Source organism: Pan paniscus, chromosome 15 (assembly GCF_029289425.2).
Source record: "Pan paniscus chromosome 15, NHGRI_mPanPan1-v2.0_pri, whole genome shotgun sequence".
NCBI lineage: Eukaryota > Metazoa > Chordata > Mammalia > Primates > Hominidae > Pan > Pan paniscus.
The window spans coordinates 77,045,686-77,073,470 of NC_073264.2; the positions used below are offsets into that span (position 1 = coordinate 77,045,686).

General features: G+C 49.0%; 1 protein-coding gene across 3 annotated transcripts; it reads right to left on the reverse strand.

Annotated features, from left to right (window-relative positions):
- Positions 1-1,681: 1,681 nt before the first annotated feature.
- TGFB3 (transforming growth factor beta 3) lies at positions 1,682-27,042 on the reverse strand. Of its 3 annotated transcripts, none has more exons than XM_034937884.3 (8): positions 26,362-27,042; positions 24,102-25,332; positions 15,125-15,288; positions 14,696-14,825; positions 9,178-9,285; positions 6,910-7,081; positions 4,484-4,637; positions 1,682-2,925 (listed from the first exon to the last, which is right to left on the reverse strand). In XM_034937884.3, exons 2-8 carry the CDS (start codon positions 24,451-24,453, stop codon positions 2,767-2,769), a joined length of 1,239 nt encoding a protein of 412 aa, XP_034793775.1. In that variant the 5' UTR covers positions 24,454-25,332; positions 26,362-27,042; the 3' UTR covers positions 1,682-2,766. The 3 variants fall into 3 exon arrangements, with proteins under 3 accessions (XP_034793775.1, XP_003824239.1, XP_063452412.1); XM_003824191.6 differs by lacking the exon at positions 26,362-27,042 and adding an exon at positions 25,596-25,727; XM_063596342.1 differs by lacking the exon at positions 26,362-27,042 and having other exon boundaries at positions 24,102-25,573.
- Between the last annotated feature and the right edge of the window lie 743 nt (positions 27,043-27,785).

Genomic DNA, 27,785 nt, shown 5'->3' on the forward strand with positions numbered 1-27,785 from the left:
CCCTTCATGTGTCCAAGTGCTTTCAAGTCATTTTTATTGGGACTGGACTTCACTTGGCAATAAACCAGACAGATGCTATGAGCCCTCCTCCAACGGAGGTGATAGTTCCAATGTCACTCTTTACCCTCCCCCAAAACAAGCATCGATTTTTGAAGACAGTGATTCAAGTTTCTGTAGCACCTGTCAGTGATGTGTAGAATGGGGGGCTGACTTCAGACCCCTGTCCGTATTTGTGTCTGCTGCCTAACCTACAAGTAGAGCTCTGAAGAAAAAGACCATTTGGAATCGCACCACGCTCTGTTTTCTTTAGAATACTCCAGGAAATGTATCTAGCTGCCTTGGTTCATTAGGATGAACCACAGGCCAACGTTTTAGCAATGTGCTGTGAAGTTGGATAAAAGGGGGTTTCATCTGGGGCCAAAAAAATCATTTCCCTTTTCTATATTGAAGCCTCAAGTAAGGACGAGTGATGTCGGGTATAATGCACCACTTCTCAAAATGCGTTAATAGTTTCGAGGCAACCTGGACCCTACTGCAGTCCTAAAGGTACCTCTAGAGCTGCAGCCTGAAACTGTACGTTTTAAATAAACCCATGGGGGTTATCATGCCCAGTGAATTTGAGAATGGCCCTCGGGTGAATAGACTGATGCTGGGGCGACAGCAGCCCGTGGCTGATGTGCTGAGCTTACTGCATCCCCTCTCTGTGCCCCCGGGCTCCCTGGAGCAAGATGGAGTATAATCCCGCCAGCCAGGATTTTAGGACAGGGACATAGCCCTCCGAACGATGGTGGAAGTCAGTGGGTGCCACATGGGATGAAGACTGAGAGGGAAACCCTTAGAATTGGCTGGGCGTGGACAAAGCAGGGGAAAAAAGTGCTGACCAAACTCACTTCAGTCTTGGAGAACTCCTCAAGGAACAAGGGACACACATATGTACACACACACACAGGCATGAACACATCAGACACATCCTTCAGCCTGCATACTTTAGCTTCAGATAGACTTTTCTTTTACCAGAGGCAAAGTGATCTCACTAGAAGAATGTGTTTCTCAGGAGCTGCTAGGTGGCCCGTTGCTCTGTGCCCGCTCACTGTGGACGGCTGCCCCATGTGGATGTCCATACCACAGTGGGATCCACGGCCTCACTCAAAAGAGAGCTATGGTTCCCAGATCCCTGACAAGAGGGCCATAGTCTGAAAAGGGGTTCCTGGTTAGCTCTTTTAGGCTTAGCCTGAGAACAGAATTAGCCTCATATTTTTAGGCCATTTGCCATACACATTTTCCCTCATTCTCAACTGATACGGGTGGGAGATTTTTGAAAACAGTGATGTTGGTAATTTATAGTTAGTAAATAAACCATGTTTCCATATGCAAGGATTCACACCAGGAGATCCTGCCCACAGGTATCTGGAGGTCAAATTCGTATGTGCTTTCTGCCAATCTGAGCCACTGCCTCTGTGTCTCTGAGAATAATATACTCTGCAAGAAGGAAAGACGCACAAGCAATAGTGCAGTCTTCTCAGCGGGCGGAAGTCAGCACGGTGTGCCCCCTGTGTAAGGAGAGTTGCGCTAAGCAATGTGTTTGCTGATTGACAGATTCTCTGCCCCAGATTCTGGTTACCTCTGATTAGATGCGGACATGGAATTAAGGGTAATTGAAGGATATTTATCGAGTCAGACATACACCTTAGAATAAGGCTTTTACTGTTCTAGAAACAATCTTCCAGAAGATGAAATCATCCAAGATGCCCCAAAAATATTTATTTATACAAAGATTTTGAGAGTAATATTCATACTTGTCTTTATACCTCAGTCTATGCGTCTGGGGCCAAGTCACTGTGTGGCACATGTGCAGCTTCCCCGAATGCCTCACATGTTGTAGCACCTGCTTCCAGGAACACCAAATGAACACAGGGTCTTGGAGGGGAAGTGAGGGAAGAACCCATAATGCCCCAAGGCTGCATGGAACCACAATCCAGAAATGTGCATCCTGACCTGGAAGGCGTCTAACCAAGTGTCCAAGGGGAAATATGATCGAGGGAGAGGTGAGAGGAGGGACCCAGAGGGCAGACAGGAGAGGGTTGATTTCCACCCTTTCTTCTGCGTTCAGCATATCCAAAAGGCCCGATACAGTTGATGGGCCAGGAACTGCATGACCTGGATTTTCTCCCTGTAGTGACCCACGATGTTAATTGATGTAGAGGACAGTTTGCAAAAGTAATAGATTTGCCCTTAATCCCAGACAGTATGAGATACAATTCTGGGACTTTGTCTTCGTAACCTGTCTTTAAAAAAAAAAATGCTTGCCTTGTATAACATAATCCAGATTCCCTAGAGCAGATGTGGTACAGCAATGAGCAAATCCAACCTCAGATCTGAAGTGTCTTCCAGTCTGGCCCTGACCCGGCCATTCTCTGCCCTTCCTCCTCCCTTTAGGGTAGCCCAAATCCCATTGCCACACAACATCTCAACTTGCCATCCCTTTCCTCTATCCCCATCCCCTCTGTCTGCATCACAGAAAGTCTGTGTGTTCTGAAGAGTTCAGCCTTCCTCTAACCAAACCCACACTTTCTTTACCACCGTGATTCTCAGAGCCAGCAAGAAAGAAATGTTCCAAAAGGAAACCTCCATCTCAGCCATCTGCCCGGAGCCGAAGGTTGTGGGCTCCAGGCCTCTCAGTGAGGTTTGTTGCTTGTGTGTTTCCCGAGGAGCGGGCAGTCAGGCAGTGGTGGTTCTCTCTCCCCTCTCTCTGTCGCAGGTGGGGTCTCAGCTACATTTACAAGACTTCACCACCATGTTGGAGAGCTGCTCCACTTTGGGGGTCCTCCCAACATAGTACAGGATGGTCAGGGGCTCCAGGTCCTGGGGCACGCAGCAAGGCGAGGCAGATGCTTCAGGGTTCAGAGTGTTGTACAGTCCCAGCACCTGGAAAGGGACATGTCAGTGAGAGGTTGGAAGGCCAAGTCTCAGGCCTGGAACCCAGGAAGTCTCCCAGTTCCAGGGGCAGTCCCAGAGGCTGAGCAAGTGCTAGAATGGCCACGGGTGCTCTTTAAGAGGAACTGTTGGGGGCCGGGTGCAGTGGCTCACAGCCGTAGTCCCAGGACTTGGGAGGCAGAGGCAGGCAGATCACTTCAGGTCAGGAGTTTGAGACCAGCCTGGCCAACATGGTGAAACCCCATCTCTACTAAAAATACAAAAAAATTAGCTGGCTGTGGTGGCAGGCGCCTGTAATCCCAGCTACTTGGGAGGCTGAAGTGGGAGGATCACCTGAATCCAGGAAGCAGAGGTTGCAGTAAGCAGAAATACTGCCACCGCACTCCAGCCTGAGCCACAGAGTGAGTCTGTCTCAAAAAAAAAAAAAGAACTGTTGGAACCTGGTTTGGGTGAGTGAGTAGTTGTGTAATTGCTGTTCATCCACAATGACAGAAGCAGAACAACTGCACTTGTTTGGGGTGATGAGTTGAAGCATATGACAGTTACTACACTGATAACGAATTATCTTGGCTTTTTTTTTTTTTTTTTTTTTTGAGTCAGAGTCTCACTCTGTCACCCAGGCTGAAGTGCAGTGGTGCAATCTTGGCTCACTGCAACTTCCGCCTCCTGGGTTCAAGCGATTCTCCTGCCTCAGCCTCCCAAGTAGCTGGGATTACAAGCGCGTGCCACCACACCCGGCTAATTTTTTACATTTTTGGTAGAGACGGGGTTTCACCATGTTGGCCAGGCTGGTCTCGAACTCCTGACCTTGTGATCCACCCGCCTTGGTCTCCCAGAGTGCTGGGATTACAGGCGTGAGCCACCGTGCCCGGCCTATCTTGGCTTTTAAGAAAACACTTACATTGCTCTTCCTAGCTGGAACTGATCACTTCGGTGAGAAATGTTCTCACAAAACATTGCCTTGAGCCATTTAGTAAGTGCAGCGTGCAGGGCCCCAGACAGGATGCAGAAATAATGAGCTAGAAGGAAACATGCTTCACAAATTACTGCCCTATTTTTGATTCCCCTCAAGGGAAAGACAGACTAGTTTCAGGGGTTGTGGACTCTCGGCTATCTCACTTTCTGTTCCTAGCATTTCACATTAGCTTCTTGTCCATGCTTGTCTTTCAGAGTAAGTTTTCTACATTCGAGAGGCTGGAATGATCAGAGTTCTGGTAGAAGCCTTTCTACTTCAGTGTTCCTTGCCAGCCACATGCACATATCTCTGACATAGGGTAACACGTGGCAGTTAATTAATTTCTACGGTACAGAGAGCTTTAGACAAAGCAAATTAAAAAGCTGGTTGAAACTATGGTAGGAATTTAAAAGGGCAGAATGTGACTGAGTAGAACTGAGTCAGGGTGCCAAGATCAGAACCTTCACCAGAGGAGTTTTACTCACCCCAGACCATCATTTGCTCACTCAACATTCAATCCTTCACTCATTCTTTTTAACAAGTGGCCTGGTCGGTCAGCCCCAGTGCCTCAGATGGCATGAGCCTGCTCCATACCGTGCTGTGGGTTGTGTCTGCACTGCGGAGGTATGGGCAAGGGCCTGAGCAGAAGTTGGCATAGTAGCCCTTAGGTTCATGGACCCACTTCCAGCCCAGATCCTGTCGGAAGTCAATGTAGAGGGGGCGCACACAGCAGTTCTCCTCCAAGTTGCTACAACAAAAAACATTTATAGAAAATCAACTTAAAAAGAAAACCACCAATAAAAGAAACTTCATGAATGCTCTCATTCTCCCTTGGAGTCCTTTCATGCCATCATAGGTGGCTCTGATCAATGGAATCCCAGGTTCAAGGGCATGGGGCAGAAGAAACCAGAAAGGCACATTCATGTGTTAAAGACCAGGATCCCAAGGATGTAAGAAACAGAGATAAATGCTGCATGAGGAAGAGTAAAGAGGCAAAGGTGGCCCTGCTCCCTTTTCTATCACAATACAAAGCAGTGCTATGAAGCGCTCCACATAAAACCAAGCACTGAATGTTATTAGCTAACTCAGCTTTGTTGAGGTTGGTTTTATTGTTACCCTCCTAATGTGCACCCAGCCAGAAATCAATTCTAAGTTTATGCAGCTTGACTACTATAGTAGGTGACTGCTGAGACTCAATCCAAAGGCCATTTAGCCAAATAAGGCACATCCTTCTATTAGAACCGTGGTTCAACAGATCACCCAAATGTGATTATCAGGCCCCTTCAATTCTGTTGCCTACAGAGATCGTTTGGCAATAATACCGCTTGCCAAGTGGACAGCTAGCCTCTGCTTTAATATCTGCTGAGACCTAGAACTTGCTACTTCCAAAGGCAGCTATTAGCCAAAATCTGGCTTCTTGTGGGTTCCAAGGGTGAACCATGGCAGACACCATTGGTTATCTATTCAATAACCATTCCTAACCCCCTTCTCCCTTGTGACATCCCATTACAGAGTTGAAAACATCAGATGCTCCTTTTCCTGTCCTCCCTTGAGAGTAGCGGTGGTCATGTGACCCAGTAATGACCCATCAGACAAGGAGAAGTATGCAGGGGGTAAGGGCAAGTTCTGGCAAAGATATTCGATTATTTATAAAAGTGACAGATGGAAGAAGAAAGCTTCTGGCTCTTCCCCTTCCCTCATTCCTTCTTGTCTTAAATATGGACAAGGTGCCTGAAGCCCTAGCAATCACTTGTGACCATAAGGAAAAGGATGAAAAGCCAACATACTAAGCATGGCAGACTGGAAAGAGAGAAAGCCTGAGTCTTCGGTGGCATCATTAAGCAGCCAGCCCACCCTAACCCTGCTGCTACAGGCCTCTTGTGAACAAGAAATCACTATGATTAAAGTCACTGGCCAAGAGCATTCGTTCCTAACTGATTCGTTCCTAACTGATAACTGATTCGTTCCTAACTGATTCGTTCCTAACTGATGGAACAAATAAATCTACATGCCAGCAACTACCTTGCCTCTCCTATACCTTGCTGTTGAGCTGTTCCCCCAACTTGTGGCAACTACCTTGCCTCTCCTATACCTTGCTGTTGAGCTGTTCCCCCAACTGAACATCCCTAGTTTCCCAAGCCCAACCATCCTCATAAGACATGGTTTCCAGATCTAAATATTTCCCAATTTGTTCTCCCCAGCTTCATTTCGGCATCCTCTGAGGCCAGATGGACTCACTCACTCATGCTCCTTCCTTTACCTGCAGTGCTTCCCCTCCTGGATCCCTTCATCCCCAAACCTCATCCTTGAAGCCTCTGCTCAAATTCCACACCCTTCTGAAGCCTTTCCTGTGTCCATAGGTGAACTCATTGCTCCCAGTTAAAGCACTTAATCCTTCGGACCCTCTCATGGGGGTGATCATCTTCTCCCTTTTAGTAGCTGGCATGCATACTTTATCCTCCCCTTATAAATGAGCAGTGAAACTGCTCCTGAGTAAGAGAAGCTGGGTCTTTTCTATCTCTCTATTGTGGCTACCCAGTAATTTCTGAATTCATTTGTTAATTTCTCTAGCTCCAACTTCCCGTTCAAATGGAGACCATTCTATTTGCCTCCATCCAGTAGCATCCTTGGACCCTTCACAGGGAACTAACTGAGCACTTCTTTAATGGAAACTCCTACATTAATCTCACACATACACTCTACAAGTGCCTAAAACATGGAAATCATGGAGAGGCTTTGACCAAGCATCTCCAATCCAAACTATTTTAGCAACACTCCTCCTCACAGAGTTTTCCTCATTTACTTCAGCCAGCCCCTTCCAGAGTTAGCCTATGGAAAAACAGTGGGACTCCCAGGAAAACAGAAAGAGATCTGTGAGAGATTTTCAGTCTTCTTCCTGGAGATGTTTGTGAACAGCATCAGGGACCCTCTGTTGAGTGTGGCTTGGCTCTGGGGCCTGACCTAGCCATTGGGCAGTAGGCAGACAGTAGATGTTGGTTCCCATGTGGGCCCAGGCTCACCGGAAGCAGTAATTGGTGTCCAAGGCCCGCTTCTTCCTCTGACCCCCCTGGCCCGGGTTGTCGAGCCGGTGTGGGGGAATCATCATGAGGATTAGATGAGGGTTGTGGTGATCCTTCTGCTTCTTGAGGCGCCCCAGATCTCCACGGCCATGGTCATCCTCATTGTCCACGCCTGAAGAAGGGAAGGAAAGTGACAATCTCCTGTCTAAGGAGAGCAGAGCCCTCGGAGGCTGCCTCCTCCACACGCCCCATCACTGCCCAGGAGGAGGGGCAGTGCAGTCTGCAAGGGAGGTGTGGGGGACAAGTGCAGCTTAATTCTGATGTCCAGTTGCAGGAAGGGGAAGAGCAGATGGAGAAGCCAGTATCAAAAGAACTCATTGTAAGGATGCCCACTGAAAGATGCCCCGTGTTCAGATCCCCATACCCTTGTATAGAAATCTTCCAAGGGGCAGAAAGCCCTTGCTGAGATTCCTAGGAATCTTCATGGACCTATGAAGCATCCCTGTTACTAAGTGGGTACCTAACACATACCTCCGGGTTGTCGGTTTGTTTATTTGTTTGTTTGTTTGTTTGTTTGTTTTGAGACAGAGTCTTGCTCTGTTGGCCAGGCTGGAGTGCAATGGCCCCATCTTGGCTCACTGCAACCTCTGCCTTCGGGGTTCAAGAGATTCTCCTGCCTCAGCCTCCCAAGTAGCTGGGATTACACGTGCATGCCACCATGCCCAGCTATTTTTGTATTTTTAGTAGAGACAGGGTTTCACCATGTTGGCCAGGCTGGTCTCGAACTCCTGACCTCAAGTGATCTGCCCACCTCGGCCTCCCAGAGTGCTGAGATTACAGGTGTGAGCCACCGCACCCAGCCCTGGATTGTCACTTTAGATTCTAGACTTAGAATCTTGGGGTGTGAGTTTCCTCTTAAAATGTGAATGGACCAAGATAACGCAGAAGTCCTACCGAAAATTTAAGGTGTCACAACTTAAGATAGCCTGAATGGGAGCCAAAGAAACAAGACTGTATAATTGTTAACATTCACATTGCACTTAGTCTTTGAAGTGTTTTCACTATAAAATTCAGATGAGATAATGAAGCATATGATAAATAGCAAACAAGCTCTGGAAAGAAAATCTAAATTCATCAACCCGTTTCATCTGAAAAAAAAGGAAAAGACTGGAGACTGACTTAGAGTCTCAACTAAATGGAGATCGATTTTGCGAAGGACAGCTGCCAACTGTTGTCCATCCTCACTGAGGACAGGAACATGAGGAATTAATTTACATAGCTACAGGAGGGGCTCGGGTCTCAGGAAGGGGCACCAGATCTGTAAGATAAATGAGAGACCTGGATCACAAATCCCTTTTTCTGAAAATCTTTATGAACAAGATAAGTATTCACTGAAATGGGAAGGTTTCATCCTAAGCTGGCCTGTAGGTAAGGACTCCGAAGGTCCTCTGGGCTCTAAGGTTATGTGGTTACAGTGTCAAATCTTTGGCTCTAAGAAAAGGCTGTAAAATAGAGCCCATGTGGGGTAAGATCACTGTCCAGCGCTGAGCCAAAAGAGGCCTGCACCTTTTCCCAGACAAGCCTCTGACCTCAGGCGTTCCGCAGTTACCCGAAATGGGAATATGAAAGGAAAAGAGAACTTCCCTGAACTCCAGAGATCATCAAGGCTGAGTTCCTTGCAAACATAATGGAAAACCAGAAATGACTCTCAACGACTTTGCCATCTCTACCCAAACACCCCGGGGACAAACACCTTGAGGCTCGAAGCAATCATCCAAACCCAGAGGACCCCCGGGCAAGGTCAGGCAGGCCCTGCACATCTGGAAAGCTCAGTTGTCTGGGCACTCATGTTCAGGACAGCCAAACTTAATTTCTTTTAGGGAGGAGGAAGACAAGTCCTATCTGTTGAGCATTTCTGGCACTGTGTTCCTTATTCATTATCTCATTTAATTGCCTGACAACGCTGTGAAAGAGGAACTCTCATCCCATTTCACTAGGCCCAGAGGCTAGACGGCTTGCCTACACAGTTTCACCACTTACCAGTACGTGTTGTCTTCCAGAGGCTAATGCATTCTCTAAGCTATAAACTGAAAGTTACACTCATTGCTTTTGGGGCAAAGCAGAATTACTCAAGTACAAAATAGTCAGCTATCTCTCTGAAGGAGCTTGGTTTCTTTTCTTGAGGTCTGGTAAGGGTCTCCTGCACTATCCTGTCCCATTAACTTCCCCCCCACTCACCCATCCTACCATACACATTCATTTTGTTACCTTTGAATTTGATTTCCATCACCTCGTGAATGTTTTCCAGGATATCTCCATTGGGCTGAAAGGTGTGACATGGACAGTGAATGCTGATTTCTAGACCTAAGTTGGACTCTGCAAAATAAGACAGAATTAGTGAGAAAAGCACCTCTGTGTGATGGGGAAGTGTGCCCACCACCCGTGCAAGGGTGAGCCAGGGCCTCTGCTCCTATAGGGACTCATAGGAACTGAGTTCTATTGAGGGTCACAGGAGACAGAAAGTGCCTCCAGAGCTCAGAGTGGACCTTCAAGCGCACGTTGCCACATTCCAGGTATTCCTGTTATATTATGAATCACCAAATGGGGGCATACACTAGTGGCCATCATGAAACAGAAGTGGAATAATCATTCCCTTTGAAAGGATGGTATTAAGAGAAAATTGTCACCTACCTACTTGGAGGCAAAAGTACACAGATACAGTAAGGAAAGCAAAAACTCATGCCATCTACACGGTTTTTGGGAGAGGGGATCGTTGAGCCAATCTACTGCAGAAGGATCAGGGCAAGAGGCAGAGGGACTGGAAGAGACTACGGACAGGGAGTAACTAAAGAGTCTCCGAGCACAGAGACTGTGATTCAAAAGGCCACAAATTCAAAAAGCCACAGGATGTAATGCTGGCAAAAAGATTCAAGTCAGGAACCAATGCTAGAGGCAAGGTCACTTGCAAACAGGAAGCAGAATCCGTCTCAGTGGAAGATGCAAGCATTTCTACCAGGGCCATGACTGTGGGCCTAGACAAAGTGGCAGATTCTAGAAGAGATAAGATGAAGATCACAGTTACACTGGGCCATATTTTTCCTAAGGAACAAGGACACAACGAGGTAAAAATTACTTGGACATTTCTTCTTTGGGAATCCTTGTTCACCATGATGGGAAGTTGGAATGTGGATTGCTCACCAAGATGAACAGCTTGGGAAGACAGTTGTGAACTTAGAAAACAGCACAGAGGAGATGATAGAGAACTATGGCTGAGGGTCCAGATGACTTGCGCATGGAGACAGTGAGCATGATGAAGCCTGGAGGTGCCAGGGTTTGGTGCCTGACATTCTGGTGCGTGAAGGGCAACTCCAGCCCATTCGCCTAGTAGTTGTGGGATCACGTGTTTTGGCAACCAAAATCAAGGAAGCAGGAACTCAGTAAATGAGGTTGAGTGAAGTGAAGGAAAAAGAAAGAAAATGAAAAGTCTGCACTGAGACAAGTAGTTTTACACAGAAAACCAGGTAGGATCTGGTATCATGTCAATTCTGGTGGGTAAGACTTAATTTGGGAAGCTCTGTTGATCCTGAGACAGCAGCCAGTTGTGGCCAGGTGTAGGAGAGGTCATGGGGGATGGACCTCTCTGGATTCAGGGTCAGCCTCTCGATGAGTTGATTGATTTGCTGCTCCCTGAGGCCACACACCATGTGTGTGAGCATCTGGCCTTGGAGACAACCTGGAGTCTTCCTGAAATTGTGCCATCAGGGCAAACCCCAAAAAGTCCAACCTGGCCCAGCAACCTTCTCATAGACAGAAGGATACAAGCCTACAAGACTGGAGATTCCCATCAACATTAGGTTGGCTTGGACATCCCAGTCCTACTGGTTAAAACCCAGCTCCTTTCTTCCATAAACTCCAGAGCCTAACCAGATCTGCTCTACCCCAAGTCAGGGCAACCTCTGGGGCACACTGCGCCTGCTGAGCTTGAAGATCTCTGTTCCAGCAGGTTCGCTCAGTGAGGGAAGGCAGACCAATAAAACAAGGCAGCTGAGACCCAGCTGGAGGAGAAGTGAATGGAGAGGGAGGTATGAGGATTGCCCTCTCCCTGGGTTAAGGCAGCTGGAAGGAGGAGCCAAAGTAGCTGAAATGGGCTACCTAACAACACAGTGTACCTCCTGGTCAAGCTGGTTCAAGGCAGGCTGGAAGAGACCTGGAGTGAGTGAGTTCCATGATTCTGTGAGTTAGAAAGTCAAGGTGCAGACAGCTGTGTTGGGGAGAGTGAGGGTCCAGGATGTAAGCACAAGAGGGTGGCCTGGCTTGGCCAACAGGCTGTATCCAGATAGAGGACTTAGAGATGATGACAACAATCACTAACTTATTCTATCTCTATAATAATCCCATAGAGCAAGAACTATTATCCCCCATTGTACAGATAAGAACACTGAGGCTTAGGGAGATTAAACAGCTTGCCCAAGATATCCAACCAGTGGATAGTAGTGCCAGGATTCAAGCACTGACAGCTTGATGCCAGATCCCAAACTCTTGTTAGAGACAAGGAGGGGTAAAGAGGGGGCAACAGAGACCACCAAGGAAGATGCCCACACATTCACCAACATGCAAGATGGTTGTTTCCCAGTGTCCCACCTTTCCTGAGCCATGATGCTGAGAGGCTCCCTCCCCAGCCTACTAGGGGAGGCCTGGCCCTGCCTAGCTAGGTGCTGCAGACTATATGAGCAATAGCACAAGGGTATGAGACCTGGGTCCCCAGCGGCCCTTGTGGACTCCAACCCACTCTGCGACCCAGAATGCAGCCTGGGTACCTGGTGCACAAGGGCTTTCAGATGTTTGCTGAATGAATCCAAGACCACATGTGTGACTCAGTTTTCTCATCAATCTACACCGCCAACTGCTCCAATTTGGAGTCCTTTGTTGCCTGGTTTGAAGCCATGAACTCTGAAGAGACTCATGGGTTCTCTGTAAGTACAAACCTGTGTGATGATTCCCCTGTGGGAAAGGTGGGCAGTATCTGCCTAAGTGTGAACTGAAGGTTCCAATGAAGAACTAACCTCAGAATTGGCAGCTGTGGGGGTGGTGGGTGGGGGACCCATAGGTTTTATTACGAAATTATATTTTTGATGTCTCAGGAGGATGGAAATCATTCTCAATGCAAACTTCTCATTGAGTTCTGCAGCTGTGAAAATAAGAACTCCTTCAAGTGCCCAGGGCTTCAAAGAAATCCAGGTGGAGCTGATCAAAATCAGACAGGGAAGTTAAGAGATTAATTTCCCCAGCCCCTCCTTTCTGTAGCCGTCTGAGTCAGAATTCCCAACAGAGCTGCTGTCGGCAGATCCACGTGGGTTCTCCTAGGCTCTTGCCTTCATGCTCAGTAGGAGGGACAGGATGAAATTCCTGGGTACCCTTGGGACTGGGGCAGGATCTTCAGCCCACCATCTGCCAACTCAGCCACCAGATAATTCCCCTTGGATGGGGAATTTTCTCATTTATGTGACTTGCCTGGGCTCCGTGGGCATCAAGCAATGCAAACTCGATGGCTACCGAGCCCAGGCAGGTCACGTAAGTGAGAAAATCGAGCCAGCACATGATGCTAAACAGGAACTGCCAGCCTCACTCTTGGGGAACAATAGGGAATGGTGGGGGCTGCGGGGACTGAGGATGCATACCCCATCTCAGGGGGTGGCCGGTACTCATCTCTGATGGATGGTTATCAGGAAATCTTTCGATTTTTCAAAAACAGCAAGAAGTCCAGGTTTTATGTGAAATCTCCTGACTTAAAACACCCAAAACTGTTGATGACTACTCAAATCGAAAACAATATGCAGGCCAAATAGTTTGTAAGCTCTGCCTTTGAGCTTTAACTCTTAGTTGCCTAAAACACCAAGGACCTAGAAGGATCCACCTGCCTCAGGGACTCTGGGCATCAATATGTGGATGGTCTGTGGCTTTATAGCAGCTGATGACAGGAGAAAACCCTGCCCAAGAGGAAGAGAAGGAACAGATGGGACTGCCATCTGTGACCCCAACCCACTGAGCATCAGACCAGGCAGTACCAGCCAAGAAAAGGGAAAGAAACACAGAGGATGGTGTCATGAGACACCAAAGTTCTAATCCAGACTGGACGACCTCGGTCAAGTCACTTAATTTCTCTCGGCCTGTTTCCTTATCTAAAATAAGAAAAGCTTACTCTTGTAAAACATGGTAAAAACCATGAAGTTCTCTCAAATACATTTGATCCTTAAAACAGCTCTGTGAGGCATACATAGAGGAGGAACCATTGCCTTATTTTCCAGGTGAAGGCAGTGCGTGGGTAAGATATTTGGGACATGTGAAGTTTGATATGCCTCCAGGATAGCTCTACTTGCATGACGACCCGGCCTTTTAAACTTAACTGGGCAGAACAGAACCTGTTCTTCTCCTAGGCCCCCTATTTCAATAAGTGATACCACCTGGATGTCGAAAAAATTTAGAAGTTATCCGGAATGCTCTTGTGTCCTCACATCCCATACCTAATCAGCCTGTGCTACTGGCTACCTTCAAAATACAGAACAAATCCATCTGATCGTCATATCCACTGCTACCGCCCTAGTCTCGGCCTAGATATTGCTCTCATCTGGGCTGCCGCCATGGCTCCTAACTCATTTTCCTGCCTCTTCCCTTGACCTCCTGGAAACTAGAGGGATCTTTTAAAGATGTCAATCAAATCACCTCACCCAGCCCCTCCTCCCTGTAGCTGTCTGAGTCAGAATTCCCAACACAGCTGCTGTTGGCAGATCCACGTGGGTTCTCCTAGGCTCTTGACTTCACACCCAGTAGAGGGACAGGAAGGAATTCCTGGGTATCTTGAGTATCCCCAGCTGTGGTTATAGCACTCCCACACTTCTCATCACACCTGGAATAAGTCCTGAAACCTCGCCATGACCTGATGATGTTCTAAATTAAATTGGCTGGGCATGGTGGCTCACATCTATAATCCCAGCACTTTTGGAAGCCAAAGCGGGCGGATCACTTGAGGTCAGGAGTTCGAGACCAGCCTGGCCAACATGGTGAAACCCCATCTTTACTAAAAATACAAAAAAATTAGCCAGGTGTGGCAGCGTGCACCTGTAGTCCCAGCTATTCAGGAGACTGAGACGTGAGAATCGCTTGAACCCAGATGGTGGAGGTGCAGTGAGCAGAGATCGCACCACTGCACTCCAGCTTAGGCAACAGAGCGAGACTCAGTCTCAAGAAATAATAATAATAATAATAATAATAGTAATAATAAATTATATGGCCCCAGCAACCTCCCTGACCACCTCCCCTCCTCTTCCCCTCCCCAGCTCACCATGCTCCAGCCACACCAATCTGTTTGCTGCTGCTGCTAGAACAAATCAAGCTTATTTCCACTTGAGGGCCTGGGCCTCCCTGTTGCCTTTGCTTAGCACATCCCTTATTCTGATCTTCATGGGCTAAATCCTTATCATTCAGATGTCAATGCATGAATTTCTTCATCATAGAGACCTTCCCTGTTGGACTCCACCCAATCATTGTCACATTGCCCTCTTTCTATTTCTCATAGTTCCTATCCCTGTGGCTGCATCCCCAGGGCCTGTCTTACAGTGAGCATTTAATAAACATTAGTTGAGTGAATGAATGGAGGATACTCAGTGGCAAAGCTAGGGTTTGAACCCAGATCTCTGACTCCCTTAATTCTGTCCTCTTCCCTCCGTTTCATGGAGGACTAAGGGACCTGAGGTTCATTCTGAAATGCTCATCTGAAGGGTCCACCTACCTCTTCTCAACAGCCACTCACGCACAGTGTCAGTGACATCAAAGGACAGCCACTCGGCAGTGCCCCGTGTGGGCAGATTCTTGCCACCGATATAGCGCTGTTTGGCAATGTGCTCATCTGGCCGAAGGATCTACAGGGCAGAGAAAGGAGTGAGTATCCGAGACCAGGACAGAGTGCCCCGGAAGATGTCACAATGCAGAGCACAGGTGAGGGAGCGATAGGAAACCAGCGGTTCCTGAATGCCATGGCCCTCGAGCACCTTAGCTAACTCTTAAGTGTTTTAATGACAGACACAGATACAGAAACGAAGGCTCAGAGAAGCCAGGATTCAAACCCAGGTCTGCCAAGCGCTGCACCCAGTGGTGCCCTGATATGGCAAAGGAACCAGCTTTCCCGTCGGTGTGGTTTCTGCTCTGAGAGAGGAGTTACCTGGAAGAGCTCGATCCTCTGCTCATTCCGCTTAGAGCTGGGGTTGGGCACCCGCAAGACCCGGAATTCTGCTCGGAATAGGTTGGTTCTATTTTTCTCCACTGAGGACACATTGAAGCGGAAAACCTTGGAGGTAATTCCTTTAGGGCAGACAGCCAGTTCGTCTAGGAGATAAAGCAGAGCAGAGGGCACAGCATGAGCGAGACATGCAGGAACAGTGTGCTGCCAACGGACAGGCACCAAGTGGCCACCGTCCCGCCTGCCACCTCCGTAGAGGCTTGAGGCCTCAGACCGCAAGGTGGAGATACGAGGAAGATTCTTGGTGGCCCTAGAATCACACACAGTCCTGAGCAAGGAGCAGTGTGGCCTCAGAGCTCCACAACATGGCACTAGACTGGCCAGTCAAATCTAATTGCCCCCTCCTCCCACTGCCTTGACATCTCAGTTCTGGTAAGTTTTCCAACCCGTTTTTCCTACTTTTTGAGAAAATACTGATTCTAGAAAGATATCAGCACCTAGTAGTTTACATATCTTACAGCTAGTTGATTTATTCGTGTGTTTGTTCATCTGGGCATTCATTCATTTATCAAAGATGTATTGAGCAGCTACTATATGCCAAGCATAGTGCTAACCTTGGGAAGCAAAACATGAATAGACACAACCCCTGCCTTCAAGGGGATTAAAACCCATTTATGCCTGGTGTTCCATTATTGGAACGCTAAGCATGTAAGAGTTATTTATATCCTGCTGCTCAAGGTCAAGGCCAAGGTCTGATTTCAAAATTCAAAAAGTTGCAGCCTCAGGCTTATGGGTTAATATCCAAGGGGGGGTATTAATACATGGGCCCAAATAACAGGACTAGAGAGAAATAATAGGACAGAGTGCCCCGGAAGATGTCACAATGCAGGAGCACAGGTGAGGGGAGCGACAGGAAACCAGTGGTTTTCAGAGAAGTCCAGGAGTTGCTGCAGGAAATCAAAGGAGGGAAATGGCAAGGAGCACTTCACGGAAGGGGTGAAAATTGAGAGGATTTGAGGATGGGGAGTAAAGAAATGTTACATGGAGTGACTGCTGGAAGCAAAGGCAGGGAGGGGAGGAAATGCAAATGAGTAAGAGGGGCCCGAAACAGCAGGTGGGAGCCAGGTGAGAAAGGGCAAGATGATAGATTGGGGTCCACCTGTCAGACTAAAAGGTTAAATTTTAACCCATTAACAGTAGGGAGTCACTGAAAGTGTTTGAGCAGTGCAGTAACATCTCAAGCTTGTGTTTTAGACCCAATAAAGCAGGGCTTATATAGCAAAGAGCCCACATCATGAGCCTGGCAGAAACACAGATGCTTCCTCTGACCAAGCTGGTGTGTCACCATTGGCTCCTTTCTCTTTCCTTGACAGCACGTGCTATGCCAGACGCTGTCACCTGCTGGCCTCTTCATCCCTGTCCACAAGACGTGGGCAGCGAATGCTCTTTCCAGCCCCTCTAAGCCAGAGAAAGAGAAAGAGCCTGTCTTTTCTCTGCTCCTGTACACTTGACAGCCTCAAGGTCTGAGCAGTATTAACACCCAGAGAAAAACTTTCTGCACAAATGGTAACAATAGCCTGAAGTTGAAATTCAAGCTCATAGACCCAGATTCCACACATAATGGACATGGCTGGAATGAGCTTATAATCACCCCGAGGGGTTGTTGAGGAAGTCACAGACAAGGCAGGAAGGATCAGAGGCCTGGAAACAAGCAAATGCGCTACTGATCTTCAGGAAAGGATGAGTGAGTGTTTCTGGAAATTGCCATCTGGTGGGCCTGACGCTGGTTCTTAGAAAATTAATGGAACAGATGTTAGGAAAACAAATGTGTGAATGCTGTCTAATGAAGCCCTGATTAATAATTGGCTTTGAAAGAACAGATACTGCCAACGATTCCCTAAATCATTTCAGATAGAACCAAGGAGAGAAATCAGCGATAGTTAAGTAATGTGTAAGTTTACAAGTTTGTAATACTCTGAATGTGGATAAGCTACTTGCATTGGCAACCCTATCAAGGACAACAGAGCTGGGTTTTGAAGGAGCTGTTATTGATATGGCTTCAGTTACAATAGCACCTCCTGGGAGGATCACTTGAGCTCGGGAGGTCCAGGCTGCAGTGAGCCAGGATTGTGCCACTGCACTCCAGCCTGGGCAACAGAGGGAGACTCTGTTTCAAGTAAATAAATAAATAAATAAAGTAAATAAATAACACAGCTCCAGTGACTACAAGAGGAATAAAGGGTAAGTCAGTGCAACATGCACCTTGCTGTAAAAAGAAGGGAGATGGGGCCGGGCACGGTGGCTCACGCCTGTAATCCCAGCACTTCGGGAGGCCGAGGTGGGCGGATCACGACATCAGGAGTTTGAGACCAGCCTGACCAACATGGTGAAACCCTGTCTCTACTAAAAATATGAAAATTAGCCAGGCGTGGTGGTGCGTGCCTGTAATCCCAGCTACTGAGGAGGTTGAGGCAGGAGAATCGCTTGAACCCAGGAGGCGGAGGTTGCAATGAGCTGAGATGGTGCCATTGCACTCCAACCTGGGCAACAGAGTGAGACTCCATCTCAGAAAAAAAAGAAGGGAGATGGAAAATGGCACTTGCTGGTGAGACAGTCAGAGTGGGTCAAGGCAGTGGGAAGCCAGGAGATGGGGAAAGTTATGAGCTAAGAGAGTTCTCAGGACACCCTAGTGGCCGTCCTCTTTGGTTTCTTCCAGCCTATCAATCATAATCTGCTCCCCAAGATGAACACGTCCTGGGGAGAATTTTAAGGTTTCAAGAAAGAGGTGGGAAAGGTCATTTTTCTATTACTGGGATATATAGATTTCCCATGATTAGAAGGGACATCAGGAGTCATGTGGCGCAACCCTCTTCAGAGGAAGAAATGGCTGTCTAGAGGGTCTTGGCCAGAGTCACTCAGAAGTTAGCTGACACAAGCAACTTGACACTAGCAAGCAAAGCTTAGGACACAATTGCTAGTGATTAAAAAAGAATTGGCACCTGGGCAACAAGGTGAAACCCCATCTCTACTAAAAATACAAAAATTAGCCAGGCATGATGGTGCATGCTTGTAATCCTAGCTACTCAGGAGGCTGAGGCAGGAGAATCGCTTGAACCTGGGAGGTCGAGGTTGCAGTGAGCTGAGATTGTGTCACTGCACTCCAGCCTGGGCGACAGAGTGAGACTCCATCTCAAAAAAAAAAAAAAAGAAGAAGAAGAAGAATTGGCAGCCAGGCACGGTGGCTCACGCCTGTAATCCCAGCCAGCAACTTGGGAGGCTGAGGTGGGTGGATTGCTTGAGCTCAGTCAGGTGTTCGAGACCAGCCTGGCCAACATGGTGAAACCCCATCTCTATAAAAAATACAAAAATTAGCTGGGCATGGTGGCACATGTCTGTTATTTCAGCTACTCGGGAGGCTGAGGCGGGAGGATTGCTTGAGCCCAGGAGTTCAAGATCAGCCTGGACAACATAGGGAGGACCTATCCCTATTATTTAAAATTAAAAAATTTAAAGGCCGAGAACAGTGGCTCATGCCTGTAATCCCAGCACTTTGGGAGGCTGAGGCAGGTGGATCACTGGAGGTCAGGAGTTCGAGACCAGCCTGACCAACATGGCAAAACCCCATCTCTACTCCAAATACAAAACTTAGCTGGGTGTGGTGGTGAGCACCTGTAACCCCAGCTACTAGGGAGGCTGAGGCATGAGAATCACTTGAACCCAGAAGGCAGAAGCTACAGTGAGCCGAGATTGCACCAGTGCACTCCAGCCTGGGTGACAGAGTGAGACTCTGTCAAAAAAATTAAAATTAAAATTAAATTAATTAAAAAAAAGAATTGCCTGGGAGATCAAAGAAAATGTACATACAATCTTCTTGACAATCAAATTCACTGAATAATGATGTTTTAAGTAATCTGTGGAATGAATCATCATATAAATAAATAAGCAAAATGTAATAGCACCACCTTGTTTTGTCGAGTTTTTATTACTTCATGTGACCTTCTAACAACCCTTGAGAAGAATGAAAACATGTAAAATTTATCACTTGACAAATGAGAAAACTGAGCCTCAAAAAGTTAAATGTCTTTCCCAAGGTTACATAACTAGAAGGTGGCGGAGGTGGGGTTTGAACCCAGGTCTTCTGAACATACCTCATTTATTGAAGCAGAGACTCTTCAAGCTGGGAGGGATCTGGGAGATCATCTGGTGAAGATGGTTTCATCAACAAAATATGGCAAGATTCCACTAAATGGGCCTAGAGTGTCAACCTATGCCTCAGACAATGACCCACTGCAAACGAGTTTGTGGTTCTTAAGCCATGCCTCACAGAACACTAGTATTATTGAGAGCTGGACTAGGGGGTCCCACCTTTACAAATTAAATCTTGAGCAACTTTTTCCATTGCACAGAAAAAATATATATTGGTGAATGCCATTTTCTCTATTTTGTTTAACGGGGCAAAACATAAGCAAAGAATATTCATGTACAGTATGCATGGAAAAACCAGGAAATAGCTGACCATGTTTAGTTAACTGCCTTTTAAAATGTGTTCAGACACCTGGGTGGCTAGGTGTGCCTTTGCTTGTATATATCATTTCTGCTGGTTCTAGTGAAGGGACTATATTTATCAGTGTGGCTGTACTTCTCTACCCTGGCTGCACATTAGAATCACCTGGAAAGCTTTAAAAACAAATGATTCCTGGACCCATTCCCCAGCAGTTCTGACTACACTGGAGTGAGTGGGGTCCACGGCATATTTTTTTCAAGATCTCCAGATGATTCTAACGTGCAGCCAGGGTTGAAAACCACAGATTATTATGTGTTGCAAAGGGCACCATGGCTTCTAGATGTTCTGGAAGTTTGAGAAACCACTGCTTTAATGGTGTGAGCTTTCTATTGATTAACCGTTAAATGAATTAGACATGTTGTTTCGCTGATGGAACACCTTTAAAAATTTTGAGTTAGAAGCCCATAAACATTTTAAGCCCATGTTAAAAATTGGAATACTTCACAGAAAGATCCAGATTTTCTGCTTTTCTGGGACACGGGAAGAACTAATCAAGCTGGACCCACAGTCCTCAATGCAAAACCCAGCAAGAGCTGAGGCTGGCTGCTGCTTTGGCTGGGCACGTGGGCTCCAGGTCCCCTCCCTCTCCCTGTCTCACACACCCTACTTTCTTCTTGACCCCAAGACCCAGTGTCCTGGTGCAGTTTATCATGACGCCGTGGCTTTTCTTCCAGATCATTTGCATTTCCTGCCGGGTCTCTGTAGGCACTTGTGTTTGCCATCCCTCTAAGAAAAGTTTCGCCCTAGTTCACTGACTCTTAAGCTTCAATGTGCATAAGGAGCTTGTCGAAAATACAGGTTCCCCAAGACTCCACCCCCTCAAGATTCTGATTCTATAAGGGTGGGTGGGACCAGGGAATCTACATTTACCTCCAGCTTCCTCTGGACCATACTCGGAGAAGTGCTGACCCCTACTGTGCAGAGGGCATTGGCCCTTGGAGCAAATGATTTTCAGAATAATTCTCAGAATAAACAAAATCTACACTTAGCAGCTAGAGAAGAAAGACTAAAATATCGAGTTTTCTCTTTGCTGAGAAACTCTGGGTTTGCTGGTTGTCTTAGCACTGCCCTTGGCTGAAAACAACAAGTCTCCGAACAGAGACAGATAATTACAAGCCAGAAGATAAAATGACACCTACATTGGTGATACCTTTGTAAGAGGGATGACAACGGAAGTAAAAAAGCTGTGTCCTTTCCCATCACATGGGGTCAGAGAAACTCTCTACTCCCTCCCGACAGTAAAATCCTGGAGAATTAGAAAAGGGATTACAGAGTCTTGCCCATACTCCCCAGTAGAGGCTCTGCTGATTCATCCCAGATGGAATTATAAAATTCTTTCAGCTGAAAAGGAGTTTGGAAATCATCTCTAACTTTACAGCTGGGGAAACTGAGGCTCAGAGAGGTCACTTTTATGTAGCTGCGGTTGCTTAACCTGCTTGAGACTCTTCATTAAATAAAGAAAACTCCTTCATTAAATTAGGGAGAACATTTGTGGCAGTATGAATCTCCCGGGAAAAAAAAAAAAATGCAGAGCTAAGGAAGAACAAATCCAGTTATCATTGTGCAATCTGCCACCTGGGTTACTAAGATAATAAGTCTGACCTCTCCTGCTTGGTCCAACACATGATTCATTTATGTTATAAATCAAAGTTCTACTGAACCCTAAAGGTTAAAGGAGGTTAAAGGTAACACTTACAACATGTATTTTACATATAAATGAGTGCTTAACTACATGCGTCCTGCACACAGAATGTCTAGGTTAGGGTCCCTGCTCTTTTTGGACAAATTACTTAAGCAATCCAGGTCTCAGTTTCCTTATCTGTAAAACAGGGAGAAAAGGTTATTTAGGAAAAGGCCTTCCTCTCTGCTCTCACCTTGGTGCCCTTTCTCCTGCACTACTAAAAAGTATTTCCTCTTTCATTTTCCTCTCCAGGGACCTCTATCTCCTTGCCCTGGCTCCTACTGTCACTTTCCTTCGAATGCATGTTCACTGGGTCAGGGAAGTGGCCAGAAGTGAGGAAATATGGAACAGAACGTGATCTCATGACCTCCCAGCAGAGGCTCTGGCATTGAGACCCTGCTGTGCCCCACCACAGACCTGGTGTCACCCCTGTCTGCCCTCATGAGTTAAAGACAGGCTTCCTTCCCCCACCCCGCCCCGCCGCCTTGCAAGCCCCTGATGATGGCTCTCTGCTCCTGCTCAGCACCTGCCCACTGCCTTCTTTATAGTTAGTGTGCCTTGTGTGTCTGCCTCTCTGGGGTGGGCTCAGCACCTGACCAGCTGCAGGGCGGGCCCAGATCCGTCTGCTCAGCCTCCAAGTCACCTCCAACAGCTGCAGAGTCTGCCTGCTTCGGGTTTGTACCTGTGAGCCTCATAGCATCACACGTTGGCTCCTCCCCAGCATCCTGAACAGCATCCTGCTCACTGTGCTGGGTTGCCCCAGGCCAGACCATTGCTCCATAACCCCACATCCACCCATCTGTTGCAGTTGTAAGGTCTTGGTACTGCAGCCTGGAAGCTGCCCAGCATCTGTGGGGCCCTGCCCGGGCTTTTCCCAAGGACATCTGCTATTTGTGCCTTGAGTCTGCACAAAATCAGTGTCCACTTGCACCCGCATGGCCTTGCCTCCACGTGGCTCATTCATTCTCAGCTCAGGATTCTGGGATGGGGGGGTCCTGGTGACTCAGAATGCTTCCTCCCTTGGACTCCTCCTGCTGACCCAGACCATGAAGGTCTGAGTCCTGCCCTCTTGCCCTGGACTCTCCTCACACCTCTCCTGCCGGCCTCAGATTTCGACCTTCCTCTGATGCTTGTGGTCACTATCTCCCGCGTTGGTGGGTTCCCAGGGAGTTGGAGCCTTGGCCATCGAGCTGCTAGGTGCCTCTGGGAACTGTGGGTCTCTGAGCCAGCCCCACCCAGAGACCCTGGGCAGGGAGTAGTAGCTCTGCATCGGCCTCCAGCCTCCGCCCCACATGGCAGCCACATCCTGAAGAAAGGCGCTCCAGGCAGCCACAGGAAGCTGGAGCGGGAACCCCTCGCCAGTAACCACAGGCTCCTCTGCCTGGCGTGGAGCCGTGAACGGGGCCTTTGCACCTCCAGCCAGAGCTGGTCCACCCATCGGTACCCACTCCTGTTCCTTCTCTCCAGCCAGGTTCCTTTCACCCCTTGCTGTGTGCTCTGCTGACCACCCTCCCCTGCCTGCCAGCTCCATCCCATGCCCTCCACCCCACTCCAGGAGCTGCCCACCTCCCAGGTGGGCCTGGGCTGAGGTAGTCAGGGCGGCGAGGACACCTGCTGGTAGGAAAAGCAAACAGAGCTGCTCCCGGAGTCTACGGCCCACGAGTGGCTCACATTCCTCTTTCCTGGGCTGTCAGTTTCTCAACATCTGCCAAATTTCTCTCTCTTGTATTGAGGTTTTTAAAATCCCCTTCAGTAAACACATATGACTTCCACACGTGTACAAACACACACAGACATCTCGCCCAGAAGCCGCCCGGCTCCTCCATGCAGACAGAGCCTCCTGGGACGGCAGGCTCCCAGACATATCCCGCCCCCCCTCCACCATGCACCCACTGCCACCCCTCCACCCGCTCTCCCGTGACACGCAGACACAAAGGGCGCCAGCCTCCTCTACGCATCCAGAGCCAAAACCCGCTCTCCCCGTGCCCACCGGCCTGGAGGGCGCCCATTTTGAGCACATGAATCTGTCTACTGCACAAGACTGCATGTCACCCTAAAGTACACGGCCCTGGGAACATTCGTGCATACCCTCTCCCTTCCACACACACAGCTCACGTGGGTCTCGTGGGTCACGTGGGTGGGGTAGACCAAAGGGCCCAGGCAGCAAGAAGCTGTCTCCTGCCTGGGCTTCAAAAAGCTTGACAGACATTAATTTGGGGCAGGTATTCTTCTTCCCAAGAACTGGAAAAACTGAAACGGAGACGTGTCACAATGAGTTGTGAAAAGCAGGGAGAAGATGAGGTCTCCACACTGAGAACTGTAAGGGCTCCTGACAGAGCCGGCCTTCCCCTTTATGGCACCCAGATGCTTACAGTTACTGATACGATCGCATGTGCAAGAATACATATGTTTCCCTGGACAGCACAATGTAATTCCAAATTAAAATCAGTCAAGGATGTGATGTGAATTCAGCAAGCCGCTCAGCTCCAGGGCTCCTGGCCTCCCAGAAGCGCCGGCTCTTAACAGAATGGCTCTATCTCCTTCCCCACCCACCTCCCCAGCCCCAACGGAGGAGCATCGCACCTCCTGAGCCTTGGTGCTGGTGAATCCTGGGGCACCCTGCTGTGTGGCCAGCACTAGGCCCCCCTCTGCAGAGCTGCCAGCTCCAGTTCAGACCCTCCAGAGCAGACACCCCAGCGAGAATTTGGACTTACTGTGCTCCGCCAGCCCCTGGATCATGTCGAATTTATGGATTTCTTTGGCATAGTATTCCGACTCGGTGTTTTCCTGGGTGCAGCCTTCCTCCCTCTCCCCATGCATCTCCTCCAGCAGCTCCCGGGTGCTGTTGTAAAGGGCCAGGACCTGATAGGGGACGTGGGTCATCACCGTTGGCTCAGGGGGGCTGGTGAGCCTGAGCTTGCTCAAGATCTGTCCCCTAATGGCTTCCACCCTCTTCTTCTTGATGTGGCCGAAGTCCAAGGTGGTGCAAGTGGACAGAGAGAGGCTGACCGTGGCAAAGTTCAGCAGGGCCAGGACCACCAGAGCCCTTTGCAAGTGCATCTTCATGTGTGAGCTGGGAAGAGAGGCCAGGGGGACGGCAAGGCCTGGAGAGGAAGAGACCCCAGCAGACGTGCAGAAGGAGGGAGGAAAACCAGGCGGCCTCCCCAGATCCCAAAGACTGAGGCTTGGCAAGAAGGTGCATGAACTCACTGCACTGCGAGAGCTTCAGGACTTCCAGGAAGCGCTGGCAACCCTGAGGACGAAGAAGCGGACTGTGTGCCTTGTAGCGCTGGGATTCTTGTCCATGTGTCTAAACAGGTTTTGCTGGGCTCTGACTCCCAGCAGGCCAGGTGGAGGGCAAGCAGAGGGCTGGGAGGGGTGGCAAGGCAGCTGGGAGTGGGAAGGGAGCTGGAGTTTTTCCTTAGGTAAAAATAAATAGAGTGGATATCTGATATTGCCAAACGCCGCTTGGCGATGGGGAGAAAGTGGGTATTTTAAAGAAGGAGCAGAAGGACCATGGCTGGGTCCCAAAATCAAAATCCTTGCCTTGCCTTGAAAGAAAATAAGAAAAGAGAATGGAAAAGAAAAGGGAAAAAAAAAGTAAAAAAAAAAAAAAAAAAAAAAAGATCACCAGTGAGTAGGTGGGGAGAGGCAGGGCCGGGCAGTTGCTGGCCCAGCTAAAGGTGGGGGCAGTACAGGACACACTTGTCTCTCAGGCACTCCATTCATGCTTTCTCTTTTGTTTACACTTCCTCGGGGGCTTTCTAAATGACTTTGTTCACGCTGCCTCTCGTCTTCATTGGCTGGGGTGTGGGGTTATATGCATTGGAAGGCAGGGAGGCAGGCCTCTGAGCGCAGCAGCCCCAATCATCCACTCAGACGCCCAGGGTCACCAGCACCTCGGCTTGTCTTCTGCCTCGGCCATTGCTTCTGTCCCCTGCTTCTCTTTAAAAAATAAAAAGGAGAAAAAAATAAAATAAAATAGAAGCCAGTTCACGGCACGCCTGCTCCGGAAAGCTGTTATTCCTTCTCTCGCACGCCTCTTCCCCTGTCTCTGCCTCTCTCGCTCATTCCCTTGGACTTGACTCTCTGCTTCCCTCCCTTTCTCTCTCTCCCTCTCCCTCTCCCTCTCGCTCCTCTCCCTCTCTCTCACACACACACATGCACACACACTGCTTTCTCTATTTCTCTCTGCTGAAATTTTATACCTCCCTCCCATGACGTCTCTGGCCTGGGGTGGGGGAGGGAGGGACCAGCGCACGCAGCCTCTTTTGCTGCACGATGTTAATGTTTTAAACAGGCACAGGAAAAGCCGAGCCCATTTGAAAAATACTTTGCGAGTCCTCTCGTTCGACGTGGTAGCTGAACTTTTTTTCCCCTCTTGGAATCACTCCTGCTACACGTTGGCTGTTTTTCTGGAAAGTTACTCCGATGAGCCCCCTCCCTCCCTTTCCCCCAGCCCCGGCGCCCTCTCGCCAGCTGTCAGTCCGCGCCGTCCGCGGCCCGCGTCTACTCTCCCTCCTGGTCCCCCGGTCCCGGGGCCGCCCGCGGGCCAGGCCCAACCCGGGGCAGGGTCCGCAGAGGGCGCGGGACCCGGTTGGGGCGGCCATGCCAGCCTCGCAGAGGGGACTCCCGGCCTGCGAGCCGGGTCGGAGGGTCGGCGTCCGCTCCGCGGCGATCCTGGCCGGATTCTTCATTGACAAGATCGGAGTCGGGAGGCGGGCAGAAGCCTGGAGGCGCTCCAGGGGCAGTGAAAAATGGTGGCGTTTTCCGGAAGATCGAGGGTGCCCTCTGGCGAAGCGAGGCCGCCAGTGAAGGAGCTCGGCTGGTCGGGAGCCGGGGAGGCTCGGGGGCTGGGGGCTGCGGGGTGGGGGCTGAGGGGCGGGAGAAGGGGCTGCGGTAGAGAGCGAGAAAAACAAGACCCAGGCCCCGAGGAATCGCCTCCCTCCCGGCCCCACGTGCGCACGAGCGCACCTCTCCCTCCCCGACCGCTGCTCCGGAGCCGCTCTCGCAGAAATGTCATCCAGATGTTCAGCCTCCCTCCCCGCCGAGGGCTCCGCAGGGAGCTGCGCCAGCGAGCGCGAAGTCAGCAGTTGGCCCGAGCCCATTTCCCAGATGGGTGAGGGGAAGTCGGCTCTGTGCTTTCGCTCCTCTTCTCGGCCCGAACCTCTAGGCCTTTTCCCACGAGCAGCCAAGGGAGGGTAGGGCACGTGGCTCCCCGCACCCCGCAACACAGGGCTTGCCTCTGAACTGAACTTTCCTGAGAGTGAGTGCCGCTCCCACCCCATCTCACTCCAGCCTTCCTGGACCCTTTCTGAGAGGTCTGGCTTCCAGGCCACTAACTGAAGGGGCTGTTCTCTGTATCCCAGCACAGCGGTGGGTCACTTTACGGATGAGGAAACTGAGGCATAGAGTTTTTTTTTTTTTTTACAGACCACACTGCTTGTGAGTGATGGAGGCGATATTTTACACAGGCTATCTAGTTTGGGTAGGCATTACTTTCATTTACAAAACCAATGGGAAACCTAGGGGTAGAAACTTTAAAAGTAACTTGCCCAAGGTCACATAGTTATTAGGTGTCAGCTGTTGGGATTTGGACCCAGGACGTTGCCAGAGTCTGGACTTAATTACTATGCTATACTGCCTCTGAAATTTCAGAAAAAGTTTAATGTTTACTATGTACCAGGCACTATTCTAGGCTCTGTGAAGAATATCAGTGAACGAAACAAAACTCCTGCCCTCAGGGAAATTTTATTTTAGAGGCAGGGGTGGGGCAGTGGAGGAGGCGATAAACTAAATAAATATGTAAATGATGTAGTACGGTAAAAAGTGCTGGGCCAGGTGCAGTGGCTCACGCCTGTAATCCCAGCATTTGGGGAGGCCCATGCAGGAGGATTGCTTGAGCTCAGGAATTCGAGACCAGCCCCAGCAACACGGCGAAACCCAGTCTCTACAAAAAAATGGAAAAATTAGCCCGGCATGTTGGCGCAGGCAGCTACTTGGGAGGCTGAGGCAGGAGAATCACTTGAGCCAGGGAGGCAGAGTTTACAGGGGGCCAAGATTGCACCACTGCACTCCAGCCTGGACGACAGAGCAAGACCGTGTCTCAAACAGAAAAACAAACAAACAAATGTGGTGTGGCAGAAAATCAAGCAGGGAAGGAGGATGGGGTGTGCCTAGGTTGGGGGATGTTGCAGTTTCAAATAGGGTGATAAGGGAAGGCCTTTGAGCAGACAGTTGCAAGATAGGAAGGAAAATTATTAAAGTTATACTTTTTTGGACTCCACCTCTACCAAATCAGAGTCTCCAGAGTTGGGGCCCTGGCATCTCTGTTTCTTTACAAACCTCACACGTGATTCAGGTGCTAAGCAAGGTCTGGAAGCTACTACTGCAGGGTA

What these genes read in the sequence shown, in the direction of transcription:
- TGFB3 (XM_034937884.3), bottom strand. Translation starts at nt 24,453, where the DNA reads ATGAAGATGCACTTGCAAAGGGCTCTGGTGGTCCTGGCCCTGCTGAAC. An exon ending in AGAGGATCGAGCTCTTCCAG is followed by an intron (nt 14,826 to 15,124) that starts GTAACTCCTCTC and finishes TCTGCCCTGTAG; the next exon opens with ATCCTTCGGCCAGATGAGCA. An exon ending in GACACCAATTACTGCTTCCG is followed by an intron (nt 4,638 to 6,909) that starts GTGAGCCTGGGC and finishes TTTTTGTTGTAG; the next exon opens with CAACTTGGAGGAGAACTGCT.